At 42.1% G+C, this 17,604-nt stretch overlaps 1 protein-coding gene across 5 annotated transcripts; it reads right to left on the reverse strand.

Annotated features, from left to right (window-relative positions):
• Positions 1–1,103: 1,103 nt before the first annotated feature.
• On the reverse strand, positions 1,104–4,255 carry LOC147425732 (uncharacterized). 5 transcript variants are annotated; one of them, XM_086499745.1, is made up of 4 exons: positions 2,734–3,969; positions 2,616–2,638; positions 2,522–2,564; positions 1,104–1,861 (listed from the first exon to the last, which is right to left on the reverse strand). In XM_086499745.1, exons 1-4 carry the CDS (start codon positions 2,833–2,835, stop codon positions 1,802–1,804), a joined length of 228 nt encoding a protein of 75 aa, XP_086355871.1. In that variant the 5' UTR covers positions 2,836–3,969; the 3' UTR covers positions 1,104–1,801. The 5 variants fall into 5 exon arrangements, 1 of the variants encoding a protein (XP_086355871.1); XR_015186393.1 differs by lacking the exon at positions 2,734–3,969 and adding an exon at positions 3,977–4,255 and having other exon boundaries at positions 1,104–2,638; XR_015186392.1 differs by having other exon boundaries at positions 1,104–2,638; positions 3,334–3,969.
• Positions 4,256–17,604: the final 13,349 nt, after the last annotated feature.

A 17,604-nucleotide genomic window follows, 5' to 3' on the forward strand; every position in this document is an offset into this window, starting at 1 on the left:
AGCCTGGTTGTGTACAAGCAGATGTGACTATCCTCTTGTTTGCTCTTTCTAGTGGGTTCTATACAAAAATGTTAGTGAATGGAGAGGTTAGCCCTTCATAGGGCTTGTCTTGGGCTAAGCAAGAGTTCACTTTGGCTAGATTTTGGAGGATGGTAGCTCTAATTAACACAAGGGTAAAGGGTAAATACTAGGGTTCTCCCTCTACAAGATGTGAGATGTGAGCATGCAAAGATATAAACAAAAACAAGTGTGCTGCAATTGATACGACAAAACGACTTGAATCACCAAAAGATTCAAATTGCAGTATCCATTTTGGAAAATGGTGGTGCTAATGGACTATCTCATAGTTCACTACAAAATTTTTCCTTTCTTTTAGCTATTATAGTTGACTACACACCCTTTATATTCTCCTCAAATAAGCATTTGCTTTGAATTAGCTATCAACTTTATAACACTAATATTTTCAATTCTTACATGCTTCCATCTATATATATAATGAATGTAGTAATGTTGATAGCTGTATGCATGGTAATAATACCATAGAGAGGGTAAATACATTTTCTACACGATATATTCTCTCTTCTCTATCACTCACCTCTTGCTTCTCCTACCTCATCTTACAATGATAAATATTTATGGCCAATGTGCTTTAAGCTTATCATACTCCATAACATATCAACATTATGTCGCAAAGCATTAAGGTCTCCAACCTCGTGTAGAATATAAGCATCAAAGTATTTTGGCAAAAGTGTAAAGAGAATAATCTGCTTGGTTAACAAAGAGGAATTTTCAACGAGTGCTAGCTCAATTGATAGAAGAGCCTTGTGTCTAAGGTCTTGGGTTCAAACCCCCTTGACAGCTTGTGTGACATGTTGCCCTTAGGGGTTGTTCCCCTAGTCTATATGATGGGTTGGCCAACCTTATCCGGTTGGGATGCTCCACCTCACACAATCGAGTGTGTGAATTATAATTTCAAGTTTCTACTCTCTCTCTTAAAATAAAAATAAAAAAGAGGAATTAAAAATAATAAGAGTATTATCATTTTAAGACAAGTGTGGCACAATAGGTGCTATAGTGTCATAGAAAGTTTTAGTGACTATTCCTTGAGGTAAAAAGAGAATGTATATTATGATGTGTACATGAAGTAGACCACAAGGAGTGTGGCTCTAGCATCAGAGTGCACTTCCTTAGATTCAATAGTGAAGGTTACATGTCAGGATGGTTGTATACAATGAAACCACCAAGTGTCCTTCCGAATGGGTAGTTTGACCATGAAGCTAAACCCTCCTTCTTACCTTGCTTAGACTATTGAAAGTGATCCGGACAACCCAACCCAGGGTCCATCTTTTTAAAATCACCTATAGCAAGTGTGTTCAAGAGGTATACTTAAAATCTCTCTATATACACACTTCACCATGAATGTTCCACCTTTTAAAAATCACCTATAGCAAGTGTGTTCAAGAGGTATACTTAAAATCTCTCTATACATACACTTCACCATGAATGTTTAAAGGCCCCTTTTCCTCTGTCTGCACACACACTTCACCATGAATGTTTAAAGACCCCTTTTCATCTGTAGATCTTGAACTTTCTTCCAAAATCCTTTTGCGTGTCAATGTAACCCTGTAACTCTTTGAAGTTAAATAATCCCTTCCGAGGCACTCATGTTCTACTTTGAGGGACGGAACCGGTCAGTACATATCAGTAGTATTATTTGAAGGTGCTTTTTACCAACATATTGATTTCAACTTTCCTTGGAGGAGAGTGCTGATCGATTAGGAGTGATCGTTTGGAAAGCCTGCTAGAAATGCATTCGAGAGCTATATTGCAGCCTTTGTGAATTTAAGTACCAGCTCCGCACCTGCAATTCGGGGCAAGTTCCATAACCAGTCGACCTCTTTCTTAGATTCATGACGTAGAAAAATTGAAAACATGCTCTTTCTTTATGGCACAGCCCGCAGAGAGCTAATTATAATAAAAGGAAGTATAGTGCCTTTCTCGGTCGCAACGAGAAGGTATCTTTGCTGGTTTCCTTCACAAAGAAAAGGTGGTAGCTAGAGGAATCAGCTTTTGCAACCATCAATAGGACATACTAATCTGCAGGAATATCACTACTTTACCCACCCAGAAACCAAGGCATATGCATGGATACTCCCCGCGGCAATAAAACTCTCTCTCTCTCTCTCTCTCTCTCTCTCTCTCTCTCTCTCTCTCTCTCACACACACACACACACACACACACCACACACACAACAGTGCAAGACTCAAGGCACAGAGAGACGTTTACTAACTGTCTGGCAATATGTAATAGTTAGAGCTCAATGATTTTTATATGGCTCAGGCGCAGGCCAGTGCTCATAAGCTTCAACCTTTACTTGTACGACAGAGAGAGATGCGCATCATGCATGCATATTACTGATTGGCTAATTGTGGGACACGAACGCTCCGTTATAATTACGTATGACCGCGGTATACAGAGTCGGGTATATATAATTACAGACCTTAGAGAGTAGGCGCTTACCCTAAATTCTTGATTTGCAGAAATTGTGGATCGCGTGACCACCCTAATTAGCTGGTACTGCAGCGATCGCCCCAACGCGACCCTTAATTAGGACTGTAAAAAATGGTAAGATGATTGCTGCAGATCAAAGAAACAGATTAGGTTAGTTTTATCTTCTCTCTCTCTCTCTCTCTCTCTCTCTCTCTCTCGTCCTGCAGACGCAAACGCCTTACAGTCCACAGATCTGGATATCCCGGATAACGACGTTGTGATCTGCTAGATGAAGGGAATGAAGCCTGGTCCGAGATCAAATCGCAGCGTGCACACAAACTCATAAATAAGCAGACGATCTCGAGCCAAGCTGCAGTCCCCTTATCCTGCAAATTAGCACTCTCTCTCTCTCTCTCTCTCTCTCTCTTTGATGATGATGATGATGATGCTGGTGACGATCTATTATATCCTACAGTGTGTTATAGCTATACTTAAAATCCCTAAGAATGCCTCTGCACTGAGTCTGCAGCTTTGCGACAGATCTGCTTATAACTGTTCTGAGCCCTGCAGTCCTAGACTCCTAAGTTAAAATAGGAAGTATGCAACGAATGAATTAGGGTGGCTTCTATCTGAGTATGTGTGGCTATCTATATGTGTGTATAAGCGAGAGAGAGAGAGAGAGAGAGAGAGAGAGAGAGAGAGAGAGAGCTCTCTTTCAAGCTTTTTTAAGAGTTTTCAATTCGGGTCGTGTGAGAGCCGCGACCAATTTACACCACCACGTTGGCACCACCTTCTGTCGCTCTCCCTCTCACGCATGTGGCTGCGTGGCACACTGAACCTACCATCGTGGCCGCAGAGTTGCTGAGCTGGAGTGTTCTGTGTCCTTCCACGTCGGCACGTGAAAACGTTTGCAATGATGGCCAACTCATGACCCCAATTCACCCGAAAGGAGGGTGGGCCGTTACACGTCAGCAATCATGGCGCTCTCCTCTCCCTGCAGCATCCATGGCCCGTCAACCACACTTCACGGCAAAAAAGCAATGATGGCTATCATCGATCCCAGCCCTCAAAAACATTCTCTGACTTTTATTTTCAATTCTTTATCGAAGGCTACAACTACAAGCTCTCTCTCTAGCTCTCTCTCTCTCTCTCTCTCTCTCTCTCTCTATAACAGACAAAAGCCACACTTCAGGCATTGCGCTCGTTACAAATCCTACGGTCACCATGCTTTCCCTCTCAAGCGCTCTCTCTCCCTCTCTCTCTCTCGCGACCTTCAGAAATCAGTTCCATAATCTCTTCTTTTGGGGGCTCACAAGATCTAGAAAGAGAGCTCACGATTTTCTAAGGCTCCAACTTCTACTGTTCTGGTGAATGGGTGTGTGTGTGTGTGTGTGAGAGAGAGAGAGAGAGAGGGAGAGAGAGCTGCGCTGCGCTATCTTCATTTGACCTTATTTCGGGAAATTAATTGACCTGTTAGACTCAAACCTGAGAAGAGTTAGTGGGTGGCAAGTTGCATAAGCTCTCTCGAGTCTAGTCTCTCTCTCTCTCTCTCTCTCTCTCTCTCTCTCTCTCTCTCAGCTCCATCCAGAAAATCTGGCAGAATCCCCAAATGTGCCCAGAAGCTCGTTACACTGAACCCATTTTTTGGGAGCTTGTGAATGCCTAGTCTTGTTATACCCCTCGAAGCATGTGTCTCTCTCAAGTTCTCAACGATCGTATGTGGTAGCGTGAGCTGGTCACTGCCCCAGACTTCAGTTTTGACATACTTTCCAAGGCCTTGGCCTAAGCTACTATACTAGGGTCAAAAGGCGCATGTGCAGCTCTAGATTCTGTACTGTGTCATAGGCTGTTAAGCATCAGCTTGAGCGACTTCGTGTAAGACTCCGAATCAGACATGCCCGGCAATCCCTCTCTCTTTAAAAAAAAAAAGAGAATTGCCTACAAGGCTACAACTTTGAAATAACAACACACACCCAAACCCCCAAGGTGGAGGCAGCCCTACTCTTAAGATGAGTTTTCCCCACCGGATAAGGTTGGCCAAACCACATGGAAAACAACCCTAAGGGCTAGAACATGTCTTCGAGCAGTCAAGGGGAGTTGAAGTACCCACCACCTTTGAACTCATAGGCTATGACTCTTCCAATTGAGCTAGCACTCATTGATGACAATCTTCAGTGTCAGCCACCTATCGGAGACTCGACCTTGTTTAAGAGGGCTAGTACAAAAATTAGTTATTTACTCTACCATTTCCTGCTTCAACTGCATTTGCTTCATTAAATTAGGATTCACAGAATTCACAATGGAACTGGTCTTGTAATTCAACCAACATCTACCTCATCGTCATAGAGACTATATCGAAAGATTTATCAAACTAACATTCGGGGGTTGATATAGTACCTACTACCCATTGAGACAATAAAGTAAACATACAATTTAAACTACTATCAGCTTTGCATTAGAAGATGAAATGTGTATGATAAGTTCTCTTCAAATAAGAGCTAAACATCATCTAGGTCTAGCACAAAATAAGCCTCCCCAACAATGATAGAGATTTATGTACAATTGGTGAAAGTCACGCAGGTTCCACATCATAATTAGCTTCCACCTAGGCTATGATTGGACAAGAGATGATACACACACCAACATACAAGGGATAACTTAAAATAGGGTTCCCATATACAATTTGGTGTCATAGGACATAACCCACACTCCCAACAACCACCTCCTTTGGGTTTGGATTGATACCAACTACAGAGAAACAATTGATGCACATAGAATACACATACTACACAACTCTTGCACTCTATAATATCACACAAACTAGAAGATACCTTCTCTTCAAACTAGGGAACCTGTTAAGGCTAGGGGGACACAATTAGAGTAGTATTCATGTTGAGAGATTAAAGATAGCAATTGCACCACACACGAAGTGTAAAACCATTAGAAAGAACATGATTATCAAATAAATTAGCAACACTAGTTAAATGTGTATAAAATGTGGCTACTCATATAGAATTAGAAAGGCTGATTCAAGTGGTAGTAGGATATATGCATCATAAGGTGGACTCAATACCTATGTTTCGAACATTTATGGTGGAATGGTAGCTCTCTATTTTAAAAATCATGGTGGACGATTTTAAAGAGTGACGGTGTCAAGAGTTTTTTGGAGCAAGGGATTGCGCAAATGTTCATACCCATGCATGGTGCATCGAATAAAGGATTGCCCATTTTCCAGAGCCAGGTGGTTATGTGGGGCCCACATGTGTACAGGTAGGACACCATGTGTACATGTGTACAGGTAGGACACCATGTACATAGTGCATCGATTTTCATTATGTCTAGTACCAGTGTGTTTTTTCGACAATAATGAGGAGTTGGTAGCGCGTAAGACTTCTCGAGGAAGGTATCGGCGGGCCGACGACATGAGGTAAGCGAGTGCGTCAGATGGCATCTAGTGGCGTTAGGACGTCGAATGGGGTCAATACTTGCACGTGGAGAAGTACGGACACAACGTGGGTGTTTTCTTGTGATAATTATGCAGAAAGGTCATAATGAGGACCATCTTTTGGGGGCCACTTCACGTGGTGGTGGGATGTATTATTGAAAAGAAATGAGTGCTAGGTGTGGGGATGATGCAAAAAGGTGACAACTATGCACTGCGAGGTTAGTTTTTGGCATGTTCGGGGTCCGTTTGAGGTCATCTAAAAGACCAAGGGTGCCCAAGTAATAAAGCTAAGTGTGGGAACTGGAAAAATAGAGAGAAGACCAGAAAAAACGTGGAGAAGAGAGGAGGAACAGTCGCAGGTGTGTTTTGGGATTTTTGGAGCTTGTTTTGGCTGTAAACTGCTCATCCGAGGTCGGATTTGAGCACTTTGACATTGTAGAGTGGGGTTTTGGGCCGTTCCGGACGCGATGGTGTTGTCCATTTTGACAAATTCCTCACCGTTTTTCTGCTATTTTTGCTGTGTAAGTCTCTCCTATGAGCGAAGTTTCTGCTCCAGTTTGTGATTGTATCTTGCATGTTTTACCCATACTGTGTGAGCTATTTGCCCCATTGGTGTTGGCCCAAGCTCTATTGTATCTAAACATCAGAAATTCTCCTCTTTTGAGCTGAGTTTTTGGGTGTGTGTGTGTGTCTCTGTGTGGAGTGGGTAAGCGGATAGTCTCTCTCCTCTCGCTCCATCGGTGTGTTCCCTATCTCGGCCAGGTGGGTTGTGTAAGCCGAGTGGTGCCCCATAGTGTGTGTGTGTATCTTCCCAAGAGTGTGTGTCAGGTTGTTATAGAGGTGTTCTGTGTGTTTCCATCCCTCTCACATTCTTTTGGCGCCCCCACTGAGGATCTTCTTCGAGTACCTTCTGCTTCGAGCATCAAGCTTCGAGATTCGGGATTATAGGTTGCAGGTTGCAGATTACAGGTTACAGGTACAGTTGATTCACACAGGTACAGGTAACTCGAGTACAGTGATATACTAGCAGTGGTGTCACTTGCAGTTGTTGTGGGTATGCATCACTTGGCGCCTGTTTGAGCGCATTGTCTACTGATTGTACGTTACTTATGGAAACTGCCATTGTACTCCTTTGTGGAGCCATATTTGGTTTTATTTGGTAGTCCCAGCCCTTTCTAAGACTTGACTATACGCGATTTGCATTAGCCTTCGTGTGAGGGTCGATAGCGTGAGGTTTTATTGAGCTGGGGGATTCTCAAATGTGGAGATCTTTTCGGTGATACAGGTAGCTGGAGCACCCTTTTCGTGACCTCCCTATAGACTATGTACTAGTGAGTCCTATTTGATGCTCGGGTTCTATTGTTGACAGTTTATGCATACATATACAGTCTATATTTTGGGTTCTTACTGCCCTACTTCTGGGGAAACTATGCCAAAATTTTTCCAAGATATGATGGCTAGTTTTTTGGTCTTTTGAGCCATTTATGCTGTTATACTGATGAAGTTTTGGCAAAATCAGAGCATAAGACAGGTGTGCTTTCTTGGGAGCTGCATGGTTGACTTTAATGGATGATCAAAATGGACCTCAGCTCACTCCTTTTCATTTAACTCAAAGAATCCAGATTAATGTTCATATGTCCAGGAAGATCTTTTTCCAGCAGCGCATAGTCTTTATGTTTGGGCCAAGAAGATTGAGAGAGATACTGGAATGTCCTTTGCCTGTTGTAATTCCGATGATCAACTATGAAAACTCATTTGATGTGCATGTGTTTGTTCTTATCTAAAGCTGAGCTCCATTGAAGTTTCTGGGGATTGGGTAGTGAAAAGTTTTGGGTTCTTGCACGTGTGTTTGAAGAGGTTCTTAAAGCATTAAACTTGGCTAGCCATGGCTTTCTCTTATCCGGAATTTCATGGAAGAAGTGATGAATATGTGGAAGACTTTCTGGAGCAAGTCGAGGTGGCATGCATAAGCAACAATATGTGTGATGAGGAGAAGATTTTGAGGCTATTTGGATTTCTTTTGAAAGATGAGGCCCGTGTTTGGTTCATGGATTTGGAAGCTAAAGAAGCAGTGGCTTCTTCTTATGGTTTCAGTCTTGACAAGTTTATAGAAGCATTTTTAGAGCGTTTCCAAGTTTTTGAAGATGCAAATGCAGTATGGAATGAGCTCAATGCTCTTAAGCAAGGTTGTTCTCAAGGTGTTGATGCCTATGTACAAGGTTTTACATATTTATGGACTCGTTGGTGTGTTGCTCTTAAGGATGAGACCCCCCCTTGTTCATTGAAGAAAAGTTCTTTTGTTGATGGTTTGTCACCTTGGTTGTGGTTCGAGGTTGAGTTGAAGACGCCCGAGTCTTTTGAAGATGCGGTATGCTTTGCAAAGCACAAGGAATGGAAGTTTAAGCGTCTTGAGGAACATGGTATCAGTACAGGTATGCATGTGCAAGATGGATTTGACATGGAAGATGAAGTTAAGCCTAAGCAGGTGAAAAGTAGCCTATCCCATGATGTTTCTCGTTTCTTCCCAAGGTCTATTGTGAAGCGTAAAGAGGTCTTGCAGGTTGACAGGTTTATGGAAGAGCCTAAAGAGGTGAGTAATGCTTTGGATACAGGATTGAAAAGTCTTGAAGAGGATGCATTGGCTACTTGTGTACCTTGTGATTTTGGGTGTGAGTGTGTGGTTGACGTTATTGATGATGAGCACGTATCTTTGGATACTAGTTCCTTGGAAATTAGGGAAGAGGGCAAGGTTGAGAGCCATTTTGTGGATTTGTTGGATGTGGAGTCTGTTTGAAGCCATATTTTGATGTATGTGCAGTGATTAAACCGATTTGTGAGCATGATTGTGGTTTAGAGCAGGGATCTGTATTCTTGGAGACTGATGAATCCATGCTAGAAGCTATGGATAGTGGTGCTAGCCATGATTATGATGTGGATAAAGTTATCTGTGATGATGAGTATGCTTATGATGATGAGAAGGGGTTTGGCATATATGAGTCCGATCTCAACTATGTGGATGCCTATGCTAGGGATATGTGTGTTGCGGGGATACTTTTGTGCTTTGGATATCAACAACTTTACCTTCACACAATGCTTTTAGCTACTTGGGTACATGATTTGCAGGTTGTTGCTATGGATGGTGAAGCCAAGATGCCAGGTGATGAGTCACTTGAGTTGTCTCTATCGGTTGGGTTGAATGTGGCATGCAATATTTATGCTTTTGGAACTCCAGACAGGGCGGATGTGTTAGTTGGATATGCCTATGGTGGATTTTGGTTGATTGTTGACAAATGGAGGTGTGGTGTTATGCTGCTTCTTGTGAATCAGGCGATATGCCTTTGGCCTTTTGAACCAGGTGGAATGAGCATCTACTAGTGCTGCTGCTGAGCATGAATGCTCTAGCAGGCTAGGGGGTGGGCAAATTATGTCAGGAGTTTTTTGGAGCAAGGGATTGCGCATATGTTCATACCCGTGCATGGTGCATCGAATAAAGGATTGCCCATTTTCCAGAGCCAGGTGGTTACGTGGGGCCCACATGTGTACATGTAGGACACCATGTACATAGTGCATCGATTTTCATTATTACCAGTACGAGTGTGTTTTTTCTACAATAATGAGGGCGTAAAACTTCTCGAGAAAACTATGGGCAGGCCGAAGACATGAGGTAAGCGAGTGCTTCAGATGGCATCTAGTGGCGTCAGGACGTCGAATGGGGTCAATACTTGCACGTGGAGAAGTACGGACACAACGTGGGTGTTTTCTTGTGATAGTTATGCAGAAAGGTCATCATGAGGACCATTTTTTGAGGGCCACTTCACGTGGTGGCGGGATGCATTATTGAAAAGAAATGAGTGCCAGGTGTGGGGATGATGCAAAAAGGTGACAATTATGCGCTGCGAGGTCAGTTTTTGGCATGTTCGGGGTCCGTTTGAGGTCATCTAAAAGGCCAAGGGTGCCCAAGTAATAAAGCTAAGTGTGGGAGCTGAAAAAACAGAGAGAAGACAAGAAAAAACGTGGAGAAGAGAGGAGGAACAGCTGCAGGTGTGTTTTGGGGTTTTTGGAGCCGGTTTTGGCTGTAAACCGCTCATCCGAGGTCGGATTTGAGCACTTTGACATTGTAGAGTGGGGTTTTGGGCCGTTCCGGACGCGATGGTGTTGTCCATTTTGACAAATTCCTCACCATTTTTCTTTTGTTTTTGCTGTGTAAGTCTCTCCTATGAGCGAAGTTTCTGCTCCAGTTTATGATTGTATCTTCCATGTTTTACCCATACTGTGTGAGCTATTTGCCCCATTGGTGTTGGCCCAAGCTCTATTGTATCTAAACATCAGAAATTCTCCTCTTTTGAGCTGATTTTTTGGGTGTGTGTGTGTGTGTCTCTGTGTGGAGTGGGTAAGCGGATAGTCTCTCTCCTCTCGCTCCATCAGTGTGTTCCCTATCCCGGCCAGGTGGGTTGTGTAAGCCCAGTGGTGCCCCATAGTGTGTGTGTGTGTATCTTCCCAAGAGTGTGTGACGGGTTTTTATAGAGGCGTTCTGTGTGTTTCCATCCCGCTCACAACGGCTGTTGGAATTAGGGTTGCAGGGAAACACACACATCTTGAACAAGACGAAGGAAGATCAAGGTACACAACAGAAAGTGTGTTACTTAGTGTGTAATGGAAAGATAGATAGCCCTAGAGTGATGGACGTATATACAATGCACGGGGGGGGGGGGGGGGGGGGGGGGGGGGGGGGGGGGGGGGGGGGGGGGGGGGGGGGGGGGGGGAGCCTCTTAAAGAGGGAAAAAATGCTCTGGCGGTCCTAGTGTGTTCACACACATCACTATCAGATGTATATGATAACAAATCCCCCCTGGGAGTGATGCTATGAACAAGGGCTGCCAGGAGGTAAAGGGAAGTGCCATGCCCTGAGGACAGGATCAATCCACAAAGGGGAGCAAGCCCAAAGCTTTTTGGAAAGCTTCGAACTTCTCATGAGTCAATGCCTTTGTGAAAGATCTGCAAGGTTGTCGTGTGTTGGCACATAAGCCAAGTTGATCTCTCCTGGTGAGAGCCTCTCCCTGACATAGTGGTAATGCACCTCAATGTGCTTTGTGCGAGCATGAAAAACAGGGTTCCTTGCAACTACTAATGCACTCTGACTGTCAGTGTAGATGATGTTGGCAATGTCTTGTTCAACACCCAAATCAGCCATACGGCGTCTGAGCCATACACACTCAACCATAGCTGTGAAGACTGCCTTGTACTCAGCCTCAAAACTGGAAGTGGCCACAGTAGGTTGTTTCTTCCTCAACCATGAAATACATGAACTACCAAGCATGAAACAAAAACCACTTGTGGACACTCGCATGTCATAACAACCAACCCAATCTAAGTCCGAAAAGGCATGTAAATTTGACGGCAATGATCCCCCGTTGAGATAAAACAAGCCAAGACGCAAAGTGCCACTCAAGTAGCAAAAACTCCTCTTGACTGCATGCCAATTCTTAGAGCCTGGGCTATGCATAAATTTTTTGACCTATGAGACTGCAAACTGAACATCCGGCTTCATGTTGCATACATAAATGAGGTAGCCAAAAGTAGTTTAGTAAAGAGTGACATCAGTAGGATCGCTAGTATCATGTAGACTCAACTTCAAACATGTTTCCATGGGAGTGGTAGTAGGTTTGCAAACCTCAATTCCAAACTTACATAGCAATGTCTCTAAGTAACTTTTCTGACACAAGGCAATCCCACCATCACACTACTTAAATTACATACCCAAGTAATGTTGGAACAGTCCCAGATCTTTTATCTTGAAAGTAGCATTCAAATCAGCCCTAAATTCAACAATATGTACCGATTGGACCAGTGATCAACAAATCATCCACATAAAGAACAACAATAAGAAGTACATTGCCCTCACGCTTGACATACAATGTGCTTTCTGTTGGATTGTTAGGAAAGCCTCATTTGACCAAATGAGTGTTAGTCTTCTCATACCAAGCATGAGGAGATTTCTTCAGCCCATACAAAGCCTCCTTAGATGTGCACACTTTGTCCTCTTGTCCTTTCTTGACAAAACTGCGAGGCTGCGGTACATAGACTTCCTCAAAAATATCACCATTCAAGAAAGCAGTAACAATATTGGATTGATGTACATCCCAACCAAAATGAGCTACCAATGCACGTAGAAAACGAACAGTAGTCATACGACAAGTCGGAGAAAAAGTTTCTTCATAATCTATGCCTTTCTACTGCGCATAGCCTTTTGCAAAAAGTTGAGCCTTATGGTGATCAACCTCACCATTCGGCTTGCATTTCAACTTGTCAACCCACTTTGTGCCAATGGACTTTTAACCAGGAGGCAAAACACATAAAGTCCATGTGTCATTTTCTATAAGTGCATCATATTCTCATTGCATGACAGCCATCCAATTTTCTAAATTCTGTGCTTTCTCAAAAGATAGAGGTTCCTGTATATCACGTAAGCTAGACACAACCAAAGCATAACAATATGATTCATAAGAGGCATGGTGAGAACCTGAACGAGTACGACTAGACAAAGGTGTATCCAATTTACTATCACACAAAGTGTGCACCAGCCATTTTGGCATATCTCTAGCCTGCTCATTTTTAGCCCTTTCCTCATCAAGTACATCATGTACATCTGCATCAGTAATAGGCTGATCTGTAACATTTTGACAAACCCTCACAGGCTGTACATTTGCCTCATTTGAATTTACATTCAAGCTTCCATCACTGAAAAGAGGCAATAAACTTTCATAAATGTCCTGTCAGCTTACATTACTATCTCCAGTACATGACATCAAGCTGAATATAATATTCCACAAACACAACGTCACGTGAGACCAAAATATGACTTGTTTGCGGATGGTACAACCTGTAACCTTTTCTTTCAACACTATAACCAACAAAAATACATTTGACAGCCTTATCATTCAATTTTCTGTGCTTCACTTGTGGCACTAAACCATAAGACAAACAACCAAAAACACGCATGTGCTAATAGATGGCTTTTTAGCATGCCATGCTTCATTTGGAGTCATAGATTGCAATGTTTTTGTAGGACGCATGTTGAGTACATAAGCAACACACATGATAGTCTCCAGCCAAAACGAATGTGGTAAAGCTTGACTCTTGACCATACATCATTCCATTTCCGTAAGAGACTTGTTTTTCCTCTTTTGTTGAGGCATATACGGCACAATACATTGGTATTTTATCCCACGGCTAGCCAAAAATGCATTAAATTCATGACACATATACTCCCCCCCTCGATTGAAATGGAGGGTGTCCATAGTACATTTTGAGACATTTTCAGCCATAGCAAGAAATTTCTTGAAGCACATAAGCACTTTGGACTTAGCTTTCAACGGATATACCATGCATGCCTGAAGTAGTCATCAATGAAACTCTCGAAGTACAAGTAACTTTCCAAGGACTGAGTTTGCATAGACCCACAAACATCAATATGCACAAGTTGCAATCTACGTGTAGCATGAGCTGACCCATCCTTTGGAAACTTAGCATGTTGTATTTTACCTAAAATACAGCCTTCACAAACATGTTTGACAGGTGCTTCAAGAGGCGGCAAAGAAGCAACCATATCAGACTTCTGCAAACGCAGCAAACTGACAAAATTCAGATGCCCAAAACGTGCATGCCACAAATTTGCATTTGAAACAGCCCTTGAATCTACAAATGCATTTGCAAATTTTTGTCCGCACTTGTCATACAAAGTGAGCTTATATAGCCCACAACACAAAAGGCTAGACACAACAATCTCATCATCAAAATTGAGATCATGAGTTGTACATTTGTCATCCACAAATTTGACTATGAGACCAAGTCTAGCAAGTGCAGATATACACAAAAGGTTCTTTTTGATCCGAGGTACATACAATGCATCAACAAGTGTGAAAGAGGTGCCATTTGCAACAATAATCACAATCTTTCCAACTCCTTGAACAGGATAAGAGGCATTGTTGGCACAAGTCACCATATTCCCATGAGGGACAGACTCAATAGAGGTAAACAAATAATGATGTGAGGTAATTTGCTTTGTAGCACCATTGTCAAAATACCACACATGTGAATCTACAGCACCTAAAATACATGCATCATGGACAATAGGATCATAAGTGTACTTTGTACTAAATGCCCATTTTGCATCAATATCAACATCACAATCTCCTTTGACAGGAGACTCTACAATTGCTGCACATGTATTAGACCCTGTTGTGGATCCAGCCTCTTTTGCCTTTAGTTTTAGACAATGCTTGATCAAGTAGTCATTAGCTTTACAATAATGGCGACGCATCTTCTCTTTGTCCTTATCACCAAAATTGCTAGATGAAGTGCTACTAGGAGAAGCGTTATGAACAAAAGTTTTTGCCACTCACAGTAGAACCATAAGAAGTGGTTACATTCCTGTTCCCACTTTTTCTTTGAGCTGCAATAAAAGCCTGTTCAATTGCACGCTGCCTAGTCCCATTTTTTCTATAAAGTGAATCTTGCAACAACAATGTGCATAATGCATCAAACTTGACAACTTCAAGATTTCCTTGGGTCATAAGTCTCCAAGTAGAAAAGTCTGGTAAGAATCTGCCAAAGGATCAAGAACAGTCTACACAAGTGAACTTTCAGAAATGACTTCTCCTGCAAAAATTAGTTGCTCATCAACATCCTTGACACCAGCAAGGAAAGTGTCCATTTTATCTTCCTCATGCATAATCTTCGATTCCAGCTCTTTACGCAACAAAGCAATTTTAGCCTCATTGCGGCTTGCATAAAGACCTCCTAGAATATCCCAAGCCTATTTTGCAGATTTTGTTGAACGGATGCGAGGAGTGTTAGTGTGCTTCATAGACAATGAAATCAATGCATGAGCTTGTGCATCTATTATATCCCAATGGCCTGCTCAGCCATAGGGAAAACAACTCTCAGGATAGCAGCAACCCTGGCATCAAAACCTGGAGCATCCTCAACATCTTCTACATCCACAATACTACAACATACATCAATGTCCTAAACAATGTTCCAAACTCCCTTTGATACAATTACATGCTGCATCATGTAAGCCCACATAGGATAATTGTCCCCATCCAATCTGTCATGAGCAACAAACATCTTGAGCACATCTATGTTGTTGTTGGCCATGGAAATTGCATGCACCTGATGTGAAATTTTTCGAAATGAGGAGAAACTGAGTGAGATCAGTACGTGATATATAGCACAACCCGCAGTAGACTGTATAGGAACTGTTATGTAGTAGATGGTACTAACAAAAATTATGCACAAAATGACGAAATTGCTTGTGCAGACCTGGTTGTAGTGTAAATGGAGGTCGAAATGAGTTCAAAATGAAATTCTAAGAAGGCCGAGCTCTATGATCCCTCCAAAAAGTTTTTGTCTACACACTGATGCTCGCCAAAGTTCCTTAAAATCTGAGAAAACGAGCAGGGGTGCTCTTACGACGCCGGTGACTAAGCCCGGGAGGATGTGACCTACTCTGATACGGAATGTTGAAATTTGGGCTGCAGGGAAACACACAGTACAGCTTGGAGAGGATGAAGGAAGCTCAAGGAACACAACAAAGAGTGTGTTACTTAGTGTGTAATGGAAAGATAAATAGCCCTAGAGTGATGGGCGTATATATGATGCACGGGGGAAAAACCTCCTAAAGAGGGAAAAAATACCCCGACCGTCCTAGTGTGCTAACACACATCACTACCACAGTAATATAATAACAACAACAATAACACACTAGATTAAAATGGATCTACATTCTTGAAAGTCTCCTTGTGGGGCCCTGCGTGTAGTAAACATAACCTATGCCCTTCATTTCACTTTTTTTTTGAAAAGCACAAAGCTCTCTTCTTCTCATCAAAATTTCTCTGCATTGCACAAGAAATACCTCTCTTTCTCTCTCTCTCTCTCTCTCTCTCTCTCTCTCTCTCTCTCTCTCTCTCTCTCTCTCTCTCTCTCTCTCTCTCTCTCTCTCTCTCTCTCTCTCTCTCTCTCTCCCTCCCCCCCCCCCTTGCCACATATCTCTTAGGAGCAAATGAAGGGCTAGTCATGATGGGAAGGTAGACACCTCTTTTCCTTGTAGGAGGTAGGAAATTTGATCTCTACATTGCAATAACTTGAAGTGAATTATCTTTGGGTATTGGAGCAGGAATAGGTTATGTAGATATTGGAGCATCCTCAAGTATTGAAGTGGGATAAGGTACTCTAATTAGTGTAACACCCATGGGTATTAAAGTAGCATCATTATGTTTTGGAGCACTCTCATTTGATTCTCTCTCAAGTTTTGGAGCAGGGTTGGGTAATCTAAGTATTGGACTAGGAAGTGGATGTGCAAGTGTTGGACCTAGAACAAGTGGAGCATCGTGTACTACATTAAGCGGGAATGATGTGACATGTGGGTGTGGAAAATGTAGACAGATTGTTGGAAGAAGGTATGAAACTTGTAAAAAGAGAGAGTATCATCACAAGCTCAAGGAAGGTCATAGCTTACATCCATTCCACCTTATTTTGGCACGACGTCAAACTATATCAAAGCTTATTATTCTTCAAACAACACACAAAATACCTTGACAAGGAAACAAAGGAATCCATCATCAAGGATGTATCAAATAATGAATGCATGCATGTATGGGCTCAAAGGAATCCATCCTTAAGTATTGAATGATGAGGGCATGCATGGGCTCAACATTGAGAAGCGTGATGATCGAATGTTGGTGGGTTTAAGGGATAATATTACCACCATTGAGAAGCTAAAAAAAAAGTTTTAAAAAAGAGAAACTATGATGATGGCCATAAGAGCTCCCCACCCAAACTTTATGCTACTTTGAAAATTGTGGGGATATATGCTCGACAAAAAATTTATGTAGCTAGAATAAAATTGAGGAAGGATTACTTATCATTGGATTTGTATGCGTGACAAGCACTCACATAGGATGCAATCATTGATGAGGTAAAGGAATTGGTAATATTCTTTTGGAAAGACAATACATGTGTGTCACTAAACTACAAGGATGTATGCGAGAAGTGCATCAAGATAAAAATGAAGAAAAAAGCATCCAATGCATTTTCTAGAGTAGCACGAGGTGAACATTTTCATAGTCTATACTATCCACTTATCCGTACTTACAAAGCTAGCTTGTATCATGTAATATTATGAATCAATGTCGCTCCGCATAAGTATAATGTGGTCCTCTGGAAACTATCGTGTTCTTTTATAGAATGCAAGTTGGTTGTATAGGGTTGTCTGCTAGCTAGGTATTGGTAGCCACATGGTAACCACTAAAGTAGTTGTCGGACACTATTCAAAAAATTGGATGGCTGCCATGCAATCAAAATATGATGCACTTATAGAAAATGACACATGGGTTTGTTATATATGTCATGGAATGATGTACTACATGTATCAAATGATGATAGTACCTTCACTACAAATTGTTTATAGTGCTTTCAACCATGGTAGATAGCTAATAGATCACATGTATTAGATTTATGGTCCCAACCACCCTCTCTATTTGATGGCTACCCTAATATTAATGCGTTGCATGCTTCCTTCTATTTTGACAGTATATGAGCCCTTGAGTGCTGAAACCTGTGTCTCCTCCCATCCTCTCGCCCCTTTTATAGGCAACCTCCAGCTTGG

Source organism: Adiantum capillus-veneris, chromosome 25 (assembly GCF_014529385.1).
Source record: "Adiantum capillus-veneris isolate H3 chromosome 25, ASM1452938v2, whole genome shotgun sequence".
NCBI classification, from domain to species: Eukaryota; Viridiplantae; Streptophyta; class Polypodiopsida; order Polypodiales; family Pteridaceae; genus Adiantum; species Adiantum capillus-veneris.